The sequence below is a fragment of the Gallus gallus genome, chromosome Z, assembly GCF_016699485.2.
Source record: "Gallus gallus isolate bGalGal1 chromosome Z, bGalGal1.mat.broiler.GRCg7b, whole genome shotgun sequence".
NCBI classification, from domain to species: Eukaryota; Metazoa; Chordata; class Aves; order Galliformes; family Phasianidae; genus Gallus; species Gallus gallus.
Window position 1 is genome coordinate 23,374,623 of NC_052572.1, and position 21,927 is coordinate 23,396,549.

A 21,927-nucleotide genomic window follows, 5' to 3' on the forward strand; every position below is an offset into this window, starting at 1 on the left:
TCATGCCAGTGTTGTTAAGAGAATCCAAATAGACTTTGTCGGGCACATTGCTCTGTTATACTTTGCTGTTATGTCCTGTTATTTTTGAGTTAATGGCAAGTTTTCTGATAATTTATTTGGAAACTATAACTGTAAGAAGAAGAATGCTTACATAGCACTGTGTCTAAAGAGCTGAGAGCTAAGATTTATGTGTGTAATTCAAACGGCAAATGTTTGCTCTGTTCCAATATTACTACTCCATTTAAAAAAAAAATAAGATACCTTTCTGTGGGCCTAATTTTTTTTTTTTTTTTTTTTTTTGTCATTGTTGGTTGTTATTTTTTTCCTTGAAAAGAAGCAATTCAAAATTCAGCCTATCTTAAAATGCTGAGAGTAGCCAGTATTAATTCAGATTCTCACTTCTGGGTGAACTGTAGAAGGAATACTGACCTTCTGGTTTATGTTTTGTTTTCTAGCTGGTAGCTGGCAGCGTTGTGATGGCATTTGAGGAAGTGTGTCCAGATAGAATAGATTTGATTCACAAGAACTACCGAAAGCTCTGTAACCTGCTGGTTGATGTAGAAGAATGGGGTCAAGTTGTTATAATCCACATGTTAACTCGATATGCACGTACACAGTTTGTAAGCCCATGGAAGACGGTAAGTTTGTGGATCTTTTAATTATCTTATGTGTTTAAATTCTGAACTACTTAAAATTTTGCATATACTTAGTTTTTAAGAGGCATTTAAATGCAGATTTTAATAAAATTAGAAACCAAATGAATAAGTCCTGGAGATTTCACTGAGTCAAGGCTTTTGCTACACTGGCTTCCATGAAAATTTGCTTTGCAGGCTCTCACCTGTTGTAATTTACCCCGGGTGTGTCCAATTTTTTCATTGTTTTGAGTGAGATCGTTCTTTGCTGTGAATTTTATGTGATCAGCATTAGAAAAGTTTACCATTCTGTTCTGAAATTGACCCATTTTACATATAAGTACTTAATATTACAGCATACTGGACAGAGCTGAAGTACTGTAATAATAAATTCAGACTGCATGGATACATGCATGCTTTTTTTTTTTTAAGTGTGTAGTATAAATATTTTCTGACATTTTCATTTTCATTACGTAAATATGAGTACGCCCTTATTTAAACTTAAGAAAAATGGATATTCAAAGTAAAAATCCCACGCTTCCAACAGCGAAAGATCTCAAGAAATTGATGCAAAGAGAATACATCTGCAAAGAGCAGTATGAAATTGCTCTACAACTCTGCTTGTGTTTATTGTACAGGGTTGGAGCGATACTACTGTGAAGTTTTACCATTTAATTTTAAACTAATTCATACTTAAAGGTGTATATATTCATTGATATGTGTGATATTTTGTGTTAGTGGAAGATGAACTTTCTACAGTGACATAAAAGGATGTCTGTGTACTTATTTGTAGTGAACATAAGGTGAGTCCAGAGCCTGCAGAAATTTGCATCAATTGATTTCATTTCAGGTGAAAATGAAATTATAAGAACACATCTTTCCTTAAGATTCCTTAAATTATGGAAAGCCTTTTAGATGATGAGACACTTGAGTAATTTGTTTTCCTGAAGTATTTGAGACAGAATGTCTTCCCCTTGTTGCTTGTTGAAAGAAAGCTACTTGCATTCTTCACCCTGGAACTTCAATTTTTTTTTTTAAAGAATCAAAATCAGTAATTCACTTTACCTGCAGGTACGGTTTTGCGATTAATTTAATCCAATTTTAGTTGGTGATGAGATGCAGGGAGAGGAGGAGGAGATGACCTCATGTCTTTGATTGAGCTTAGAGGTTTTGATAGTACTAGGCTTCTTTCAGACTGTAATGTACTTTTCTTTCATTGAGACCAGATGGATGACAGTTACTGCTATGACTTCTATTATACAAATTTAAAAGGTTCATGTAACTGTACCACCTATGTCAACCTAAAATTGTTCATCTCTGGTATTTTATTAATAATACTTTGTTACTTCTTTTATGAGCTTCAGTGCAAAATTTAGTTTGTCTACCTACTCAGCAATTAAATTAGCAGATTTTTTTTTTTTCTGGGGCTGGCTGAAAAGCATGCCTTTGTAAATAGGTTCTTAAATGAACACATCATACAACAGGGCATCTTGTGCAGTAAAAGAGATTTTTAATTTAGTTTATTTGCATCATTATGGATCAGTATTTAGGCTGTTTATATGTAAATGTACGATTTGAGGAACAATTAAGTGTTGACAAAGTAGATTGCAGTCATATCAATTGCAGCACATTTTACATAATTTTTCTAACTGACATCTTTGATGATAAATAGTGGATGCCAAGTCAAAGCCGATTATACAGTGCACTAGGAATTCATGGCGCTGTCAGGGAGAAGACCGATTGACTTTAAATTTACATATTAATGAGAAGATTTGTTAAGAGGGTGCTTGACTATAGAAAATAACAGCACATTTATAGGGCACGACACTTTATAAATAAAGCTGATGCAGGAAAATGGAAATTAAACCTATCACATTAATAAATTCAAGACTGCTAAAATGCATATTTGCATTTTTATTCACTAAAATTTACCTTACTTTTTGAGAAACATGCTTCTTTTGTTCAATTTGAGCTAATTCTCAGCAAGTAATTGTTTAACATTTTCTTTTCTTGCGCTTTATCCCTAAAATATTTCTAACAACTATCAGCTACACAGAAAAATCTATCTTTAACCAGTTTCTCTAAATTGTTGCAAAACTCTTAATAGCATTAATACCCATTAAGCAAGAGTACTTAGTTTTACATTCATATTTTTTGTTTCTCTGAAGGATTTTCATTCTGATCATGAATGCTGTGAAGAATGTCATTGCTTCACTGCAAGTCTTGAAATGTTGGAGGTTTTGAAGTAGTTACTTGTTTATTAGTAACCTTTTTTTTCCAATTTTCTCCAACTTTAACAAGTATTAAATTTAAAGAGAACAAGTCACTCACCCTGCAGTGACAGTTTCTTCCCAGAACAGTTGAGCAAGGATGATTTAAGCCATTTTCTGTGTAGTGGCATGTTTTATGCCAGTTTGAATTTTTTGCCCATCTCTTTTCCTCGAAGTTTTTGGAACCATTGTTTGTAAATAGAACTTCAACCATTACACCTTAGGGTATAATACATGGAGATACTTAAAACGAAGTTGCCGTTGGCTTGCATGGATGTGTGGTCTTGTAGTCTGGCAGTTCAGGAACAGATTTTAAAGCTGTGCAGCTGTCTCTGTTTTAGCGGTGAAACAAGTGTGATGGGAGGCACTGACTCCTTCAGCTCTCCACCACCAAGTGAGTGTATCACCTTTGAGGCTCAGGGCTAGTTAGCTTTATTTCAGACAGTTGCAGATTTCAGAAGTTAGCTTTGTTGATATTCAATTAAGATTTGGGGGGGAAAAAAAAAAAAGAGAAAGATTACCCAATTCAGATTACTCATGGTCTTCAATCAGTGAAATTACTTACAAACTAATACTTACAACAGTCATGTCCCAGGTTTTCAAGTTTCCATTTTTAGGATTATTAATCCAATGAATTATTAAAGCATCACTCAACCCAGGGCACTTACAAGTTGAGATTGGAGTCAGTGATAGGGATGTCGGGGATGGGAATGAAGCCTGAAGAAAAAATGATCTTAGAGAATAAAGACTTCCAGGAGAAAAATAGCAAGTTATTCAATGTGTATATCCAAAACTGTGAGTCATGGAAAATAGCCTGGCTCTGAAGGAGTAACAGGAAAAAAAAAAAAAAAAGAAGAAATGATTTCCAGCTCAGACAAAATATTGAATAAAATTGTGCTTTTTGTTTATTTTGAACGCTCATTTGTATGCTTAGCATGCAATCTCAGCTTTACTTCCTTTTTTCCCCAAGTTCGATTATTTCGTTTTTTGAGAATTTTTCAACATTGAAGCTTAATAGAGTTGATATAAGGGAACATAAATAAATTAACTCATGTTTAATTTGTGGGATATAGAATATTTTGATTACTCTTGCAAAAAACAGATTGCATCTTTTCCTTGGGTAAAATACCACAATGTTCAATATTAAAAATGTTTTCCATAGCACTTAACATATGAAGCAGATTTCATTGTAGATACAGGACTCCTGTGTCAAGACCTATTGAACTTCGTATGATTTAGTTTTTATGGTCATCAGGTAAAGGGAAGATCTATCCTAGTAAGGCTATGAGAATTTTGGCACTTGTTGTCCGACAGACAAATATCTATCAGTATTTGTCACCTACAAAAAAGTTTAAGTTTAAGGCCATTTAATTACTTAATTACCCTTAATAGTTTGGACTAATTTCTTCTACTCTGGATATTTGTTTACAGTTTTTATATTAATTTCAAAAAACAAGAAGCTGTTTCTGCCAGTGAAGATACCAACATATTTGAACACAGTCTTCTGATACTGGTTCCTTTGCTGGGGGAAGGAGAGAACTGTAGAATTTGCATGGTTAGGGGCATAAGTCTCTACTTGGTAAGAGAATGCTTTTTGAAATAGATGTGCCTTTGCTTTCTCTGTGAGAATCTACCAAGGTTTCACTTTTCAGAAGCGTGCACCTTAGGAACAATTTAGCTTCCACCTAAGTGGAACCTATTCTTGTTTTGGCTTGCACTGTATAAGCATTATTTTTCTTGTGTTATCTAGGTTTAAAAATTTGGATTCTTGCAGTTTTAGGACATTACAAGTGATAGTGGGGAAATTCACTGTTGTTCCGTAGTTTGCTGAGCACTTCCACTAAACACCAAACAGTAACAAAGGTGGAAGTTGTCAGATGTTGAATTTCTTAGATTAAGACAGAGATAGTGGGGAAGTTTGGACAGCAGGCTCTCTCAAGTCTCCCCTCTTTTAGGGCTTCCTTTGTTTTCTATTTCGCATCAGGCTTGAGTACATGAGGATATCACTGAAGGCAAAATGTGAATGCTGACAGTGTTTTCTAATGGTTCAATTTACTTTTTTTTTTTTTTTTAACTTGAAATGACTGTATCAGATTCTTTCAGGTATTGCATAAGAACATAAATTTTATGGTATATGTTAGACTGTGAATCATTACCTTGTGTAATAGTATCTCTCTGAACAAGAAAAAACATCTTTGTTGTGGAAGTGATCAAATGTCAGAACACACTGTCCCTGGCAGTATGCAAAAGCCACAGTCCTAACTAATCTTCTCAAGCTGACTGTCCAACAGAGTGTTGGACCAGATGAGGTTCCTTCCAGACTCCACCACTCTGTGACCTCCATTCTTTTTATTAAATGCTTTAAAATGTTTCTTGCTCTTCCAGTGTTTTCTTAGTATATTACAGTTATGAATTCTTAGCATATTCTGTAAAGGTTATGGTTATGCATGATGGAATCCAGTGTGAAATGGCTGTATTAAGGCTGCTGTAAGTGTTTAGCACTGTTCTAAATATCTTTATTATTCTCCATGTTGAGTTGCACATCTAAGGAACAGTAGTGTAAATAATAATGATCCCGTCAGAGCATATAAGGAATACTGTCTGTCCTTAACTTTTTGTAGTATTCTATAAAGAGTATTCTGAATCAGTTCTGTTGAGAGCATAATAAAAGTCCTAAATCCTACTTTGCAATGCTGAGAACAGAAGAAGGGAAAGGTATATTCAGGTTGGCAATGTACTCTTAGCTAGGTGAATTGCCTAGGTAAAGTGATAAAAATAAAACAAGCTAAAGTACTTTAAAAATATTCTGCCTGTAAATCATTATTAAATGAAGATTAGTAAGGAGCTATAGACAGTCAAACATATTTAAGAAATATTGAGAATAGCATTTAATCTTTTAGGAATAATTTATCAAGATAGATGTAGGTTGCTCTGAAAGTAATGCCTCTTTTTTATTTCTGTGGAAACTACAACAGATACAAAGAGCAACACTGTTTAGTAGAGCAAATTCTCAGCAACAAAATGCTCTTTTTCAGTAGTCACCACCTCTAGCTATGCAATGAACAAGAGCCTGTGTGCCACACTTGAAAAATCTGCACCCACTATGCAGTGGGTGCGGTAGATGAATACAACCAGGATTGGCAGTGTGCTCCACTGTCTTCAACCTGGTGTGGGGCCTTGTGTTACTGCGTTACAAGAGAAAGGTGTCTTCTATGGCATGACTCTGGAAATTCAAGCGTGCAGTGCAGAAGTCAGAACTGATGGTTTGGCCAGGTTCCTGGAAATCCAGAAGGATCACCACTTTCCTATCCCAGAAGGCACTGCAAATCACTTTACCAGCTGAGGGCTGTGTCTTGAACTTTTTCTTGAGAATTGACTTGTCACCTCTCCGTGGATTCCTGCTTTGACTCTGGCTCATAGTGTTGACACCACATCTCGTTATCAGTAATGATGCTGTCCAGGAAATTGTCACCTTCAATTTTGCCCTGGTTCAGTAGATCCTGACAAACTTGCTATGGTGTTGCATTCTGTTCCTGTGTAAGCATCCATGGGACACACCTGGTGCAAGCTTTGCTACCACCATTTCCAATACGTTAAGGCCAATATTCAGCTCTGTACATAGTCCCCTAGTTGTAATCTGCCAATTTAAGCAGATTAACTGAATGAGATGCTCTTCATGTTGTGCTAGGTCAGCTGTGCATGGTCATCCAGAATGTGGTTTGTCTTTCGTGTTGCTGTTGCCTCTGCTAAAACACACCACCCACAGTGTCACTTTGTTGGACTTCATAAATACTCAGCAAGCACTGATGAATGTCTATGATGCAATTTTTTCCGCATGGAGGACTTTGATGACACATCTTTACTTCATATGCACTTCTGTGTCAGATACCATTTTGTCAGACTGCTCCTCTGCTGCCATCAGTGGCAGAGCAACAAAATGTAATGGAACACTAGTAGGAAGGTTCAGCCTCTACTGCTATACCACCAGCATCTGACTGACATTGTGGTCCAACATCATCTATCGCTGATAGGGATGGGTGATGGATGTCATCTATCTGGATTTCTGCCAAACCCTTGACATGGTCCCTCACCACATCCTTCTCTCTAAATTGGAGAGGTATGGATTTGAAAGAGGGCCAGTTCAGTGAGTTAAGAACTGGTTGGCTGGTCACAGCCAAACAGTTGTGATCAACAGTTCTGTGTCTGTGTGGAGGCCGATCACAAGTGGTTTCCCTAAGGGCTTGGTATTGGGACTGTTGCTCTTGAACGTCTTTATCAGTGACACAGACAATGGCATTGAGTGCACCCTCAGCAAGTTTGCAGATGACACCAGGCTGAGTGGTGCAGTTGATACTTGGAGGGAAGGGAAGCCATCCAGAGGGACCTGAACAGGCTGGAGCAGTGTGCCCTTGCAGCCCCGAAGGCCAACTGTGTTCTGGGCTGCATTAAAAAAAGGGTGGCCAGCAGGGAGAGGGAGGTGATTGTCCCCCTCTACTCAGCTCTTATGAGGCCCCATCTGGAGTACTGCGTCCAGGCCTGGGGCCCCCCGTACAAGAAAGACATGGAGCTCTTGGAATGGGTCCAGAGGAGGGCCACTAAGATGATCAGAGGGTTGGAGCACCTCTCCTATGAAGAAGGGTTGAGGGAACTGGGCTTGTTTAGCTTGGAGAAGAGGCAGCTTCTCAAGAGGGAGACCTCATTGTGGCCTTCCAATATTTGAAAGGAGCTAATAAACAGGAGGGAGAATGGATGTTTATGAGGGTGGGTAGTGACAGGACAAGAGGGAATGGTTTTAAACTGAGACAAGGGAAGTTTAGGTTAGATATTAGGAGGAAGTTTTTCACACAGAGGGTGGTGACACACTGGAACAGGTTGCCCAAGGAGGCTGTGGATGCCCCATCCCTGGAGGCACTCAAGGCCAGGCTGGATGTGGCTCTGGGCAGCCTGGTCTGGTGGTTGGAGACACTGCCCACAGCAGGGTGTTTGAAACTAGATGATTTTTGAGGTTCTTTTCAACCCAGGCCATTCTATGATAAAATAGGAAGCATTACTTTCAAAGCAACCCACAGTATTTTGTAGATGTTACAGAAGCTTCACTTAGTTGTTTGTGCTGTGTGGTTTTATTAGGTGGTAGTTTTTTCAATACCTTTTTCTTCCCCTTTCACCAAAAGATTGAAGCCACAGGATTATACTTCCCAGGGATCAAAAGTAGTAATCTCATTTTCAGCTTCTATTAAAAATATTCTCTCCAGATGCAAATTAAAACTACCTCCTAGATTTAGGAGATGTACATGTGCCGATAAAGTCAAAAGATTAAGCGTATTTCAGAGAGCTGGTGTGCATATGTTATGCTGCTTATTTCTTCCATTCTTACCATGTCCATCTCTACTGGAGAATTCTGGATTCAGCTGTTTCCTTTCTCACCAGAGTACTCCCTAACTAGGTTCTTACAGATATACTTGAGGAGGAGTTAATGTACGATATCGTTTATATTTATTGGAAGATATTTGGTGAAGTAATTGGGACGTAACATGGACTGGTTAGCCATTTGACTGTGGTGCCAGTTTTAGTGCATAACAAAAGAAGAGTAACTTAGAGCATAGATTTATAACAAAAAATAAAAGTGACTTAAAGTAAATTAGGGAAAACAGAGTTCTAAACAAATTCTAAAGAGAACTTTCTAGTCTTTGTATTTCATGACCACTGAAAATAGCTTCTTCTCTCACTGATAGCAAGCATTATTGTCTTTCTTTCTTTACATTTTCTTCCTCCGTTCTCCTGTGTTAGGACTAGTGTTTCTAAGGGAATAGATCTGTCAGAATAATACTTGGAGGGACAGGAAGGGTTAGATTTCAGCCACATGAGTTTTCTAATTTGATCTACTTCATCAAGCATTTACTGCTGACACAGAATTATAATCTGTAGATAAAAATGACATCTATCTTTGCAACAAAGTGTGTTGCTGTGGTTACCCAAAGTATCTTGCTGTGGAATTGGAGCAGTGGGTAGAACTTGTGTAGGTAAATTCTATAGGACATCTGTGTCAGCTGAAATTAAGAAAGTAACCACTGCTTTTCTCATAACTTTCTCTGGAAGGAGTTCCTGTGTAATCCATCCAATGCTGTGGTCTTACCTTCTTGACTCAGAATGAAGGTGTGTTGTTACTTATATGTAGGATAAGAGACATCTTTTCTAGTGATTTTTTGCAAATAAGTTGTTAAAATTGTGTTTATATCTATCTAGATCATTGACTTATTGGTGGTAAATACTGAAATGCTTTTATGGAAAACTTGATATTAACTGTTTAACTGCTAATCATTTTCAATTTAAATATCAGATATACCAAACCCCTGTCAGCCTATGTCCTATTCAAGCTATTCAAATTTTTAGCTTTAATTTTGGTAATTTCTGTTTTAAATAATCATGTAAAATTCTGTATGCAATGTGAAATGAATATTATCTACGTACTTAGAGGTCATCTTGAATTCCAGAATATTAATAAATTTTGTTCTGAGCATCTGTCCATAGGAAATTCTTTGCCTACTACCTTGTGTGTTATATTGTTATATCATTGTTATATCAAGGTTTCTTCAAACTAGTTGCAAAAAAAAGTTGCAAAATAAACCTTTTTATGACCCTTTTCAAAAAAGTAAGCCTTTGCTTAATTTTTCCTCTGAAGAACACCTATGTAACTGCAGTGAGGATGCTGTAGTCTCTTGAGTCTGAGACTGCATGCTTTTTGATTTGGTTTATTGCATACCTCTGAAGGAACGTGAAGTACTTTACCCAAAATTTCAAATTATCTTGGATTGTTCTGCTTTTTGACTGTGTATCCATATGTTTGTTCCAGTTTATGGTTAAAAAAAAATGCCAGACAAGAAGACTAGAGTTAGGCCTGATTGCAGACCTGCTTTTCCAGTATGACTCTACCACCAGAAAAAATTTGTCACCATTTTTGGTGCGTGAATATCACTGAAACAAAGAGATGCTATAAGTCAGACTGATCGGCCTGTAGTTTCCCAGGTCCTCCCTTCCATCCATCCTTCTTGCGGATGGATGTCAAATTTGCTAACCTCCAGTCAACTGAGATCTTCCAGAATAGCCAGGACTGCTAACATTATCTAAAGTGACTCGATGAGCGTGTCAGCTGGCTTTGTCAGTACCCTTGAGTGTATCCCATCTGGCCCCATAAAATTCTGTGCATCTAAGTGCTGTGGCAGGTTGGTAACCATTTGCTCTTAGATTACAAGGGCCACTTTGTGCTCCCTATCCCTATCTTCCAGCTCAAGGAGGGTACTGGGTACCAAAGAACGATTGATCTTACTGGTAAAGACTGAGGGAAAGAAGGCATTAAGTACCTTAGCCTTTTTTTCTCCTTCATTACTGTGTTTCCCCCCACATCTAACTAGAGATTCTCCTTAGTCTTCCTTTGTTGCAGGACATTGCTTTTGGCTTTGTTGAACTTCATGAGTTTCATGTGTCCAGTTCTGAAACTTGTCACAGTCCCTGTGTGTACACTTGTCCCACAAGTGTATGAACTGCACCACTCAAGTTGGCGTCTTTGCTTGCTGAGGGTGTAATCAATCGCTCTATCTTCAACGTTTATGTAGATACTAAATAGTGTTGGTCCAATAGCAATCCTCTTGAAGATCACTACTCACTACTGGATTCCATTTGGATATTGACCCAGTGATTGTGACTCTGATTGCTGCCATCCATCCTGTTTCCTTTTCTTTTAATAGCCCGTCATCTATCAAATTCATATCTTTCCAATATTGAGACAGAATGCTGTGGGAGGCCATAGCAGGGACCTTACAGAATTCCAGGTAGATGATATCAATTTCCTTTCCAATGCAGTCACTTCATTGTAGAAGGCCACCAGATAAGTCAGGCATTATTCTTCCCAGGTGTCTCTAATAACCTCCATGTCTCCCATATGCTTCAACATAACTTCTAGGAGAACCTTTTCCATAATCTTACAGAACTCCTCGTGGGGTCTGACTGTTTAATAGTACCTAGAGTTCTCCTTATTACCCTTTTAAAAATGGGTATGCTATTCTCTTTTCTCTAGCCATGGGGGGCTTCACTTGACTTCCATGAGTTTTGAAATATGACGGAGTGTGGTTTGGCAGCTGCATCTAACAGTTCCCTCAGGATCCTCAGATGTATTTTTGCAGATTCCTCAGATGAGTGCATACCTAATGTTCTCTTATGAGGTAAAGGACTTCATACACCCAGACTCTGCCTTGAGATAAAGGAACTGCAGAGATGTGAGAAGAGCAATTGCCAGTGAAAACTAAGGCAGTATACTCTGAAGTTTTTTAGCCTATCATTTGTTTTGCAAATCAGTATTTCTTTGTCTTCTCACTATTGTGTATCTTCCATGTGCTATTGAAATTAGTATGATATTAGCCGCATCTCTGTGCTGGGGTAGATCGTGAAACAGATCATGCTGGACACTATGTTAAGGTACATGGAAGTGAGGAAGGTGATACAGGACAACCAGCATGGCTTCACCATGGAACTTATTTGACCACAAGCACAGGTTGGAGTGAGGTGGGGCTCTTCAGCATCTGAAACAGGGCTATAAGAAGGAAGGGGAGAGACTCTTTAACAGGGACTGTTGTGATAGGATGGGGGGGAAATGGTTTCCAACTGAAATGGGAGATTTAGATTGGATATAAGGAAGAAGTCTTTTATGATAAAGGTAGCGAAGCACTGGAGCAGGTTGCCCAGAGTTGTGGTGGATCTCCTGTCTTTGAAGACATTCAGGGTCAGACTGGACCAGGCTCTGAGCAACCTAATCTAGCTGTAAGTGCTCACTGCAGGGGAGTTGGCACTAAATGACCTGTAAGGGTCCCTTTCAGCTCAAACAATTCTATGATTTTTGATTCTATGAAAATAACATTTTGTGACTTAGTTTTTCATCAATTTTAATTCGTTATATTTTTGAATTTGTTTTCAAACGTATATGATTGTTTAAGCAAATTTTTCAAACCCCCAGTAAGACAGGGGTGTCTTTGAAGTCTATCATGTGAGAAATGAGTTTGCATATGTAGATATATGGGAAATTGTGTTGTTTTTCTTCTTTATGCAATGAAATAAAAATGTACATGCAGTGGGATAATGCAGGGTATTTTATAAATGAGAATGTGTAGATGTATAATCTTGGAATACATATGAGAGGAAAAGATCTAGGAGAATGTGCATGAGAGGAAAAAATTTAGTAAACTAGAAGTGAAGCTTGATTTCTTTATCATTTATTATGTAACTCTTCTGTTTGTTAGAAGTTATGCTAAGAACAGTCTTGTGACTGAAAATACCTTAATTCCACTTGGCACAGTCTGATGCTCAAGTCTGAGTATGTATTTTAATACCTTGGAGTACCTTAAGTATTGAACTCCACTTACTTACAAATCAAAAGTTTCTTAAATAAAAAAAACCTTTTTTTAAAATGTGTACAAAATCCCTTCCCCCCAAAACTAGTGGAGTTTTACTGTGGGTTCTTTATCCACAAGATTTAGCTTTTCTAATGAAATGTGAAAATAAAATGTTTTTGTGGATGTGAAATGTAGCTCCTGAAGTTATTGCTACAAGAGGAGCTGCCTTGCAAGATGGATCATTTTACAGAGTAATTTTTCCAAGTTGCTCTAGAATAGCTGTTTACAGTATGGTCAACATGGTCAGTAAATTCTGCTATTAAATGCAGAATACCAAAAAATAGTGGAAGATTTTGTTCAATGGCTTGTTTGTTTCTTGGAACTGAATTGAGATTAAAGCCAGTATTTTGAAGGAAAAGGCTACTGTTGGTCTTACATACTTTGAATCTTATTTTTGCAGCTTTTGACTGTCCCACGCTTATGCATTTATTTCTTGGTGGTGATACATAACTGCCATGTGATCACCTGGATGATAATAAACTTGAGATGATTTAAAGTTCTGTTATAGTGCAATAGTAATAGAAGAAAACTTGAAACCTTTTTAGCAAAGGGATTAGATTAGCAGGACTCAAAAACACATCAGAACTTGTGTTTGTGTGTGTAGGTAAGGTTATGGGAAAAAGATTATCTCTGAGTGCGGTACTTCATGCGAACTGGATGTCTTGGTCGATGCCCTGGAAACAGGAAACAGTGCCTACAGCTGTGAATAAAATGAAGGCAAGAAAGTAAAGGAAGGGGAAAAAAAATTTAATAACTGATTTTCCTCTTTTTTTTTTTTTCTTGGTACATATTTTTGAGGACTGCTCATTGATGTCATGGGCTGACATAGTAAGAGGCGAATGTTGGTGGTATCCCAGTAGCAGTGGAACCTTCCCACCAGTATCCCATTAAATTTTGTTGCTCTGCCACAGATGGCAGCAGAGAAGCAGTCTGACAGAATGGCATGTGAGTATGAAGCAAAGGTGTGTTACTGAATTCCTCCATGCAGGAAAAATGGCACACACTGACATTCATTGACGCTTGCTAAGTGTTTACAAAGTCCAGAAAAGTGGATGTGAGTGCAGTGAGGCGTAGGGTGGTGCATTTCAGCAGTGGCGACAGCAGTGGTGGGTTACCTCTACTGATGGCAGATTGTTGTGAGCATGGCATGCAGGCTCTTGTTCATTGCTCGTGAAATTGCAAGCTAATGGTCATGACTGTGTTGAGAAGTAGCATTTTCTAGCTGAGAATTTGCTCTACCACAGTGTTATTGTGCTCTTTGTATCTGTTGTAGCTTTGTAGTTTCCAAGGAAATAAATAAGAGGCATTAGTTTCAGAGTGAGATGCATAGATCATGGTTTTCCATCTGCCATTTTGTGGTACAACATTGTTTCTTTGCATTAAAAGCTCACTGAGACTGTATTGGTCACTGAGTTACAGGAAATGTGACAAGAAATTTCAATGACACTTAGAATGTAAACCCTTTTTAAGGGTGTATCGTTTCCTGACATGTTTGTATTTGAAAAATTAAATTGGTTCTCAACATCGTCTGACTTTATTAGTCCAATATTAAGTTAACAGCATTTACAGAAAAATAATTGGCGATGTGACCCACATGCTTGTTCAGCTTGTCACAACTATGGTTTCCATTAATACTCACTTCAGTGTTTGTTAGCTGAAAGCATGATTGTCTCTTTAGGTAAGTAAACTTCAAAAATCCACATATATCATTCTGTGCAAGGAAGCACATGTCAAACTTTACCTATTCTGGTACAGTTATCTATCCACTTCACACTAACAGATACTTCTGGAAGCATTTGATTATTAACTAGTGTGGTTGGCTTAGGTCTGTTCATCCGTCAGAAAGAAATCAATTTGAAGGTTTTGATAGTTCATCTCCTTGGCTTTTTGAACTGTTTGAGGGGAACTTTGATTTTGTGCTGATAGATCAAAACCAGATCTATCTTGGTGTTATAAGCCCCATCTTTTAATCATACGGAAGGATTTAGATAGGTAAATGGCTTTTGAATGAGCAGACTGTATTTGTTCATGCCTCTGACTTTTTTCCGATTTCAGAGTTTTACTTTAATTCTGAATTTGTGGATGTGTGAACCTCTATTTAGAAGTAATTGCAGCATTTGTGTAATGTGCTTTACTCTAAGTGGAAGGCACATTCTCAACTTTAATGCCATACTGAATGCAATTTCAAGCAAGATCTCAGTTAAATGTTATCTCATTTACTTAGTGACTTTAACAACATGCTAATGGAACTTGTTATCTAGCAATTTCTTCATATAAGGTGTTAATACTTTATGAAGATGTCCCCTAACTATGTGTCTGGAATAATGTAAAAAAGAATTATACGTGTTCTCTGGCACTAAAATATTCACTTTGCTTCTGGATTGAACAAATCACAGAAGATGTGAAGTGCACAAGAGTCCATTTGCAATACCCAGCCTGGAATGCTTCATTCTCCCAGGGTTCTGAGCTTTATAGTGTTGTAAATTTAGAAAAGCTATTAACTGCACAATTAAATGATGTGCTCCTACAAACTTCAAGTTTACTTTATTCAGTGTAGCTAAAGACTGCCACTAAAAAGGAAAGCCTCTTTTCTGTTCTTCTCTTTTTACCCATTTTTTGAAAATTCAGCCTTCTAATGTTCCTGTGATCACTTCGTGAGCCAGATCATTCTATTGGTCCTTGTGAAAGTAAAACATGCTTTTAGAAAGAAAGAGTCTTTTAATGACATGATTGGTCTCAAGTCAACTGTGAAACTGCATCTAAAGTGGTTGAAAGGACAAGAGAAAACACAGGAACACTCGAATCTACTCCTTAACTCTTCAGTTTTCTCTTAGTGTTGTATGATGAGAGTCTGCTACAGACTTGACTAGGAGAATCAAGCAGATGTCCTCTATAGACAGTTCCTATAGATAGGAAAATATAGGAATTATATAGGTTCCTATAGATAGACATCTATAGATGTTCCTCTTTATAGAGAGTAGTCGTCTATAAACAGGAGCGGTTTTGTGTTCAGAAGCCCTTATCCTCATGGGGGACTTAAACCAGCTGGGTTTCTCCTGAATGAACAGCAAAGCAGGGTGTAAGCATTCGGGAAGATTCCTAGAATGTTTTTATAACTTCTCCAAGAGACAGAGGAGCTAATGAGGAGAGGAGCTGTGCTGGACCTCACTGTCACAAAAAGAAGGGGCTTGTTTTAAATTTGAAGGTGAAAGGCAACCTTAGCTGCAGTGACCATGAAATGGTAAGAGTACAGGATCCTTTGTGAAGCAAGGAAGATGCACGGCAAACTTAGAGACCTGGGATTCAGGGCTACCTGGACACAGACAACCTTCTTATTGAAAAGAATAGAGGAATCATGTCGTAGTTGCGTAGGTTTTTTGTTTGTTTGTTTGTTTTGTTTGTTTTGTTTGTTTGTCCTGATACTGCTACTAGTACATATGTCTTCAGTTTGAGGTCAAATCAAAAATCTGGGGAAGTAAAATTTGAGTGCTATCAATATCTGGCACTTCTTCTTGCAAGTGTGAAGAAGCATCTTGCCACAGCTGAATGCAGGTGCAATATTGATGCTGAGGGTTGGAAAATAAGGATGTCGGAAATTATTTGTGGAAAGTTCAATTTTGATTGAATGACGTTCGATAAAGCATCTTTAAGAGGGAGGAGTCTTATTTTCAGTTTTGTGCTGACAGCAATTAGGGTATTATCAATGCTTTTGTCCACTATACTTCTTTTCCTGCTTGGAAAAACCCTTAGACTTCAGACATAGTATAAGAGGCATGCTGTTCTGATTGCTCTTTGTAATCTTATATACCAGTAGTACTGCTGCTGAGCACGGATGCTTTTGCCTTAGAGCAAGGCTTTTCCTTATTGTTATACTGCAGTACAGAGAAGCTTCTCTTGTACTTGCCACCATGAAGCTACTAGCTCTGTGCCACTTCAGAGGAAAATAAATAGGTGTCCCATTTCTTCCATTTGTGCAAAGTTCAGAAATTGCACTGTAAGTTTCCTTTGGAGACAACAGTCTTTGCCAATTCTCCTTGTGTACTTCTTGCACAACGTATTGAAGGGATAGTCCCACCAGCATTTTCCTACCATTCCAGCACTGTCAAAGTGGAGACTTCTATGATGGATTTGATAGCATTGGTAGACCAAGGAAAGGCAACTCTACCTGGACTTGTGCAAGGCTTTTGACATAGACTTGCACCACATCTTTATCTCTAAATTGGAGAGAGAGAGATTTGAAAGCTGGACTATTGAGAGGATAAAGAATTGGCCAGATGGTTGCAGCCACAGGGTTGTTGCCAGTGGTTCTATGCACAGGTGGAGGACTGTCACAAGTGATGTCCCTCATGGAACCACTGCACTTCAACATCTTTATCATTGATTGAGACTTTGGGATTGAATGTACCCTCAGCAAGTTTGCTGATGACACTAAACTGAGAGGTGCAGTCAGTAAGGTAGAAGGAAGGCATGCTATCCAGAGAGACGTGGATAAGCTTGAAAAATGGGCACACGAGAACCTACTGGGGTTTGGAACTAGATTGTCTTTGATATCCTTTCTAACCTAAGACATTCTATGATTCCATGAAATATTTCTGGTTGAATTATTTTCCCCTTCCTTTATGTTATAACTCTTCCAGTGCTTATGCCAAGCAGTTAGTGGGTATGGCTCTGCTTTGAATGATAAAAACCAGAAGGGTTCCTTTGGAGAGTTCGATTTTGTTGTTTTTTGTTGTTGTTGTTTTGTTTGTTGTTTTGTTTTGTTTTTGTTTTGTTTTCTGTACAGATCGCAAACTACTTAATGCAGGTAGGCAGTGCTATCAAAAAATGAAGTTTGTCTGGTACTGCAGAAATTATAAATCTAACTTTGTTTACGTCAGATAAAAACCAACACATAAAAAAATCTTATTACTCAGGTAAATGCACACTTAAAAAAAAAAAAATTCCCTCCTTCTGACAGTAAGTATAGTCAGCAGTTCAGGTTGAGGCTTAAGGAGTTGCTAGTGACTGAATGTTTTCACATATGCTTGTAAGAGCTGTCCATGACTGGGATAATTAATAGAATTTGAAACAGCAGTTCTTACACACAAGAAGCCTGCAGGTGTCTGTCTTTCAGTCTCCTGGCTCCTTTAGGTAATGCTTTTCTTTCATTTTCATGGTAATGTGAAAATCTTGCAGTATTATTCTCTTTGTTTTAATAAGGTCCTTGTGTGATTACAAATTCTGACTAATTTAGACTTCAACTTTATGTTAATGAATTACACTTCATTAAACTTATTTCCCTATGTGGCATCATCATCTTCTGTCTGGAACATAATTACTTCATATTTCAACAAATTTGAAAAAAGATGAATTCTGAGTAACTAAAGACCACGTTAATGCTCCTGTGAGGATATGAAAAAAGTGATAAGATATAAACATTCTGAAAAGATTTAAATTAAAAATGTTTTCATAAAAGGTACCCTATTTCGAACCAACAAAATTATTTACAAAGGTTGGAAATGCAAGATCTCAAGCTCTTTCTTTACAGCAGTGATTAATGAGTTAAGTACTCTTTCCAACTATGTATTACTGTTGAGTTCAATAGCACTGATGTGTGTGCCTGTTAGCAGGAGAGGCAGGGATACTGAAGGCTGAATCAGTGAAGACTGGATTATCCTCCAATTAAAGGAAGCTTGGTTTCTTCAGTATGGTGAGATGCATCAAGATCAGGAATTGTGCTTTGAAGCTGCTTTGTCCTGTAGAGAAAGGGAGGAATTCAGTCACCAGTACTATTGATTGAGCATCTTTAATTTTTAATTTAGAAGGATGTCTATCACAAAGATGTATAGGCAGAGAAGTAAACAAACTAAATCACCTCCATTACTTTTGCATAAGAAATATAGTGGCTAAATGCTTGCTTGGTCTTCTGCAAAACATTGAAGGCACTGTTGACATCACCTATTAAAATGAGAAGAAGTGTAAAGGAAAATTTATTTTCAGTGTCCTTTCAAATTTTAATAAAATGAAATGAAAACTATAAGTTATCACTTTCCACGCCCATTTTTATAGGGTTTTTCACTATCTGTGGTCATGATGAATGCATAAAGACAAGTTTCAAAGTTACCCTAGCCTAGTTTGCTGAAGAGATAATAGGTAAGCCTTTATCTTCATTTCTAGTAATTCTTCTACTCGCTTTTGATTTCTCTTCTACCTCCAGCAAGAATTAAAAGGATTTGTCTCAAAAGTAATCGTTTTTAAAAAATGAGCAATTGGATACATTACTTAAATAATCCTCAAAAAATAACTGGAGTTTAATAACTGTGTACAGTTGGATAGTACTATATCAGGTGTCTCCATCCCACAGGCTGCATTTGGCCCAGGACCCATGCCCTTCCCCATGCCACTGTGGCAGCAGCTCTGCCCCTTTTAGCAGACTGGCCGCAGGTATGCATCCATTGCTCTTAACAACCAAAACATTGGCCCAAGACAATTTATCTTCAGTAAGTGCAGCCTGGGCATGCCAAAAGGCTGGACTCACATGTTTTAAACAGACTTTGATAAAGCCATGAGAGAAAGCTGGGCAGAACAATTATAGTTGGGCTCTAGTGGCTGAAAATCTTGACATGAGACAGAAGTGCGAACTTTTTGCCCAGAAGTCCAACAGTATCCCAAGCTGCATCTAAAGAGGGATGGCTAGCAGGGAGTAGGAGGTGATTGTCCCCTTGTACTATGTCCTTGTGACGCCCCATCTGGAGTTCTGTGTCCAGATCTGGGGTCCCCAGAACAAGAAGAACACAGAGCTGTTGGAGTAGGTCCAAAGAAGGGCCATGAAGATTTTCAAAAGGCTGGAGCACCCCTCCTTTCAAGTACAGGCTCATGTGGTTTGGCTTGTTCAGCCTGAAGAGAAGGCTCTGAAGAGACCTCACTGGAATCTTCCAGTACATAAAAGGGAGCTTATAAGCAGGCGAGAGATCAAGATTGTCTTTTCACATGGTCTGATAGTGACAGGACAAGGGAGAATGATTTTTAACCTTAAAGAGGGGAGTTTTAGGTTAGTTATTAGGAAGAAATTATTTACTCAGACATTGATGATATGATGGAACAGGCTGCCCAGAGAAGCTGTGGATTCCCTGTTCCTGGAAGTGTCCAAGGCCATGTTGGATGGGACTGTGATCTGATGGGTGGCGACCCTGCCTGTGGCAGGGGGATTGTGAATTGGATGTTTATTAAGGTCCCTTCCAACCCAAACCATTCTATTATTCTATGATTGAATGATTCTGCTATAAGCTAGCTTTTGTAATATAAATAAATAAATAGCCACAGCGATGCTAGCTCTTTTAGCTTGCTATTCTGGTGACAAAGAGTGACAAAAAAAATTAGGGGAGTGAAGATGCATGTAAATCTAAATGGTTTCAGCAGCCTCTAGCTGTGAAAAGTTATGGAAAGTTTCATAATGTTGAATACTGTGGATGTCTATTCTAAGGATTTTTTCATAGCATTGATCACCTGTATTACAGCATATCATTGTACTAGCTTTGTTTGTGTTTTTGCAACTCCTTAGTTATTTGGGCATCCTCTGAACCTCTTCTATTCCATGTAGTATGTGTAATGTTAGACATGAGAATTCTGCCTTTCCTGCTAGTTCTCTTGATGCTCATATGGGTAAGTTTCTGTCATGGCTTTCAATCCAGTTGTGCTACAACTATTCAGTGGTAACAACCATTCTAGTAGAAATTACATTTCAGAAGAATGTTTTCTATCAGGGTCATCCATAAAACCAACCACTACCATCCATTCCTCCTTCCTTCAACAACCTGCCACTAGAAATTGACTGTCCTGTTGTAGTAATATAATGCATTGTAAAAAAACTACAGAGGTCTTGCTAGATAAGATCACTGCACAAAGTAAGACCTGCTTCTGTAGAGACTAGATTACCCAGGGCCTTTTCATTTTAGTATTGAAGGAATTCAAGAACAGAGATTCCACAGTTTTTTTATGTGGGCAGTGATAATCTCTCTGTTTCGATTATGAACTCCTTATGAAATCTCCTGTGTGGCAACTTGAACACTCTGAGAGGATCTGTTTGTGTCTTCACAATGGCTCCATATTTAATGCCATGAGTTATATTAAAACCATTTTAATACCTTAAACAAACAACAACAATGTTATGGTTTAACCCTGCAGGCAGCTCAGCACCTCACAGTCCTCCACTCACTCCCCACTCCCAGTGGGATACAGGAGAGAACTGGGGGAAAAAAAACAACAAGGTAGAACTTGCAGGTTGAAATATAAACTATTTACTGAGACAGAAAAGGAAAAGTGATCATGGAAGTGATAATAATATCATGGAAGTGATAATAATAGAATATATGTTTACAAAATAAGTGATGCACAGCATAATTGCTCACTGCACACCGACAAGTGCTGAGCCAGTACTCAAGCAGCATCTGCTTCCCCTACCCAACTTCCCTCATTTTCAGTGTTATAGTTTTTTTCATGTGGTGTCACAGAGTATGAAATATCCCTTTGGCTAGCGTAGCTCAGCTACCCTGGTTCTGTCTCCTCCCAGCTCCTTGTGGTCCCCAGCCCCTAACTGGCAGAGCAGTAAGAGAAGTTGTAAAACTGAAATGTCCTTGGCTCTGTGCAGTACTGCTGAGCAACAGCTAAAACATCAGTTTGTTATCAGTGTTGTTTTTCTCTCTGAGCCAAAACAAAGCATCACACCAGACACTGTGCAGAAAATAACTGTCCCAGCTGAAACCAGGACAAAAACAACAAAAAACAAATCAACAGAAGAAAGAACCAGGTTGTTTTGTCTTGATACAGAGGCCCTGAACTTTGATCAAGTAGAGTTCAATCTATTGCAGTATAAGAATAAGAACTATCTTCATAATCCTGTAACAAATGAAAACATAAAGTTACAAGTGGAGATCTCAATGTGCATTGCCACCTTTACAATAAAGCCTGTGAACATTAGAAATTAATTTGTTTAATTGGAATATTTCCTCTTTCCATTCTAACATTCGTTTTTGAAGTGGAAAGTACTTAGTTGTACATGGTGATCAATGTCATAGTTGGTATTATATATGTAGTTTGTTGTAGGCCACAGAGTACAAAGTTACTGGATGGGAGCTAGGGAAGTTTGAGCATCATCCACATTGTCTCTGGTCTGTGCTGGGAGACAGAGTATGCTCCATGTAGTGTGGCTGTGCAAAATTGTCTAAATTTATTGTAAATCTTGGATCTGACATTTTGTTTTGATCTAATCTTGATGATATCCATCTTGCTGTTCTTCAAGTTTATAGAACTTTTAGTGTTAAATATATGCATAATGAAATACTTGAGATCTGTTCTTCACTAATTTTTGATCCACAACAGAATTATTTTTTTAATCTAAAGAAAAAAAAAAGGTTTAAATGTACTAGTATCACAATCTTTTATAAATGCTTACCCCTTGTGGGTTTTTTGTTGCTTTTTTTTAAGTGATGTGCTGATTTCTCAAAACTTAATTTAAACAGCGCGTGGATTTGTACTTCATCAGAGAAAATTGGAGTTAGAGAATATAACCTTTTTTCTCATGAAATTCCTTCATTGCTATCCTGTCTT

The 21,927-nt window shown here is 37.9% G+C and overlaps 1 protein-coding gene across 3 annotated transcripts in view; it reads left to right on the forward strand.

Annotated features, from left to right (window-relative positions):
• The window catches only part of AP3B1 (adaptor related protein complex 3 beta 1 subunit), a 162,198-nt gene that overhangs the window by 45,108 nt on the left and 95,163 nt on the right, over positions 1-21,927 (forward strand). For all 3 annotated transcript variants that reach the window (XM_003642955.6, XM_015277631.4, XM_015277632.4), the window contains exon 7: positions 456-638. In XM_003642955.6, coding sequence (XP_003643003.2) covers positions 456-638 — 183 coding nt within the window. The remainder of the gene's footprint in view (positions 1-455; positions 639-21,927) is intronic.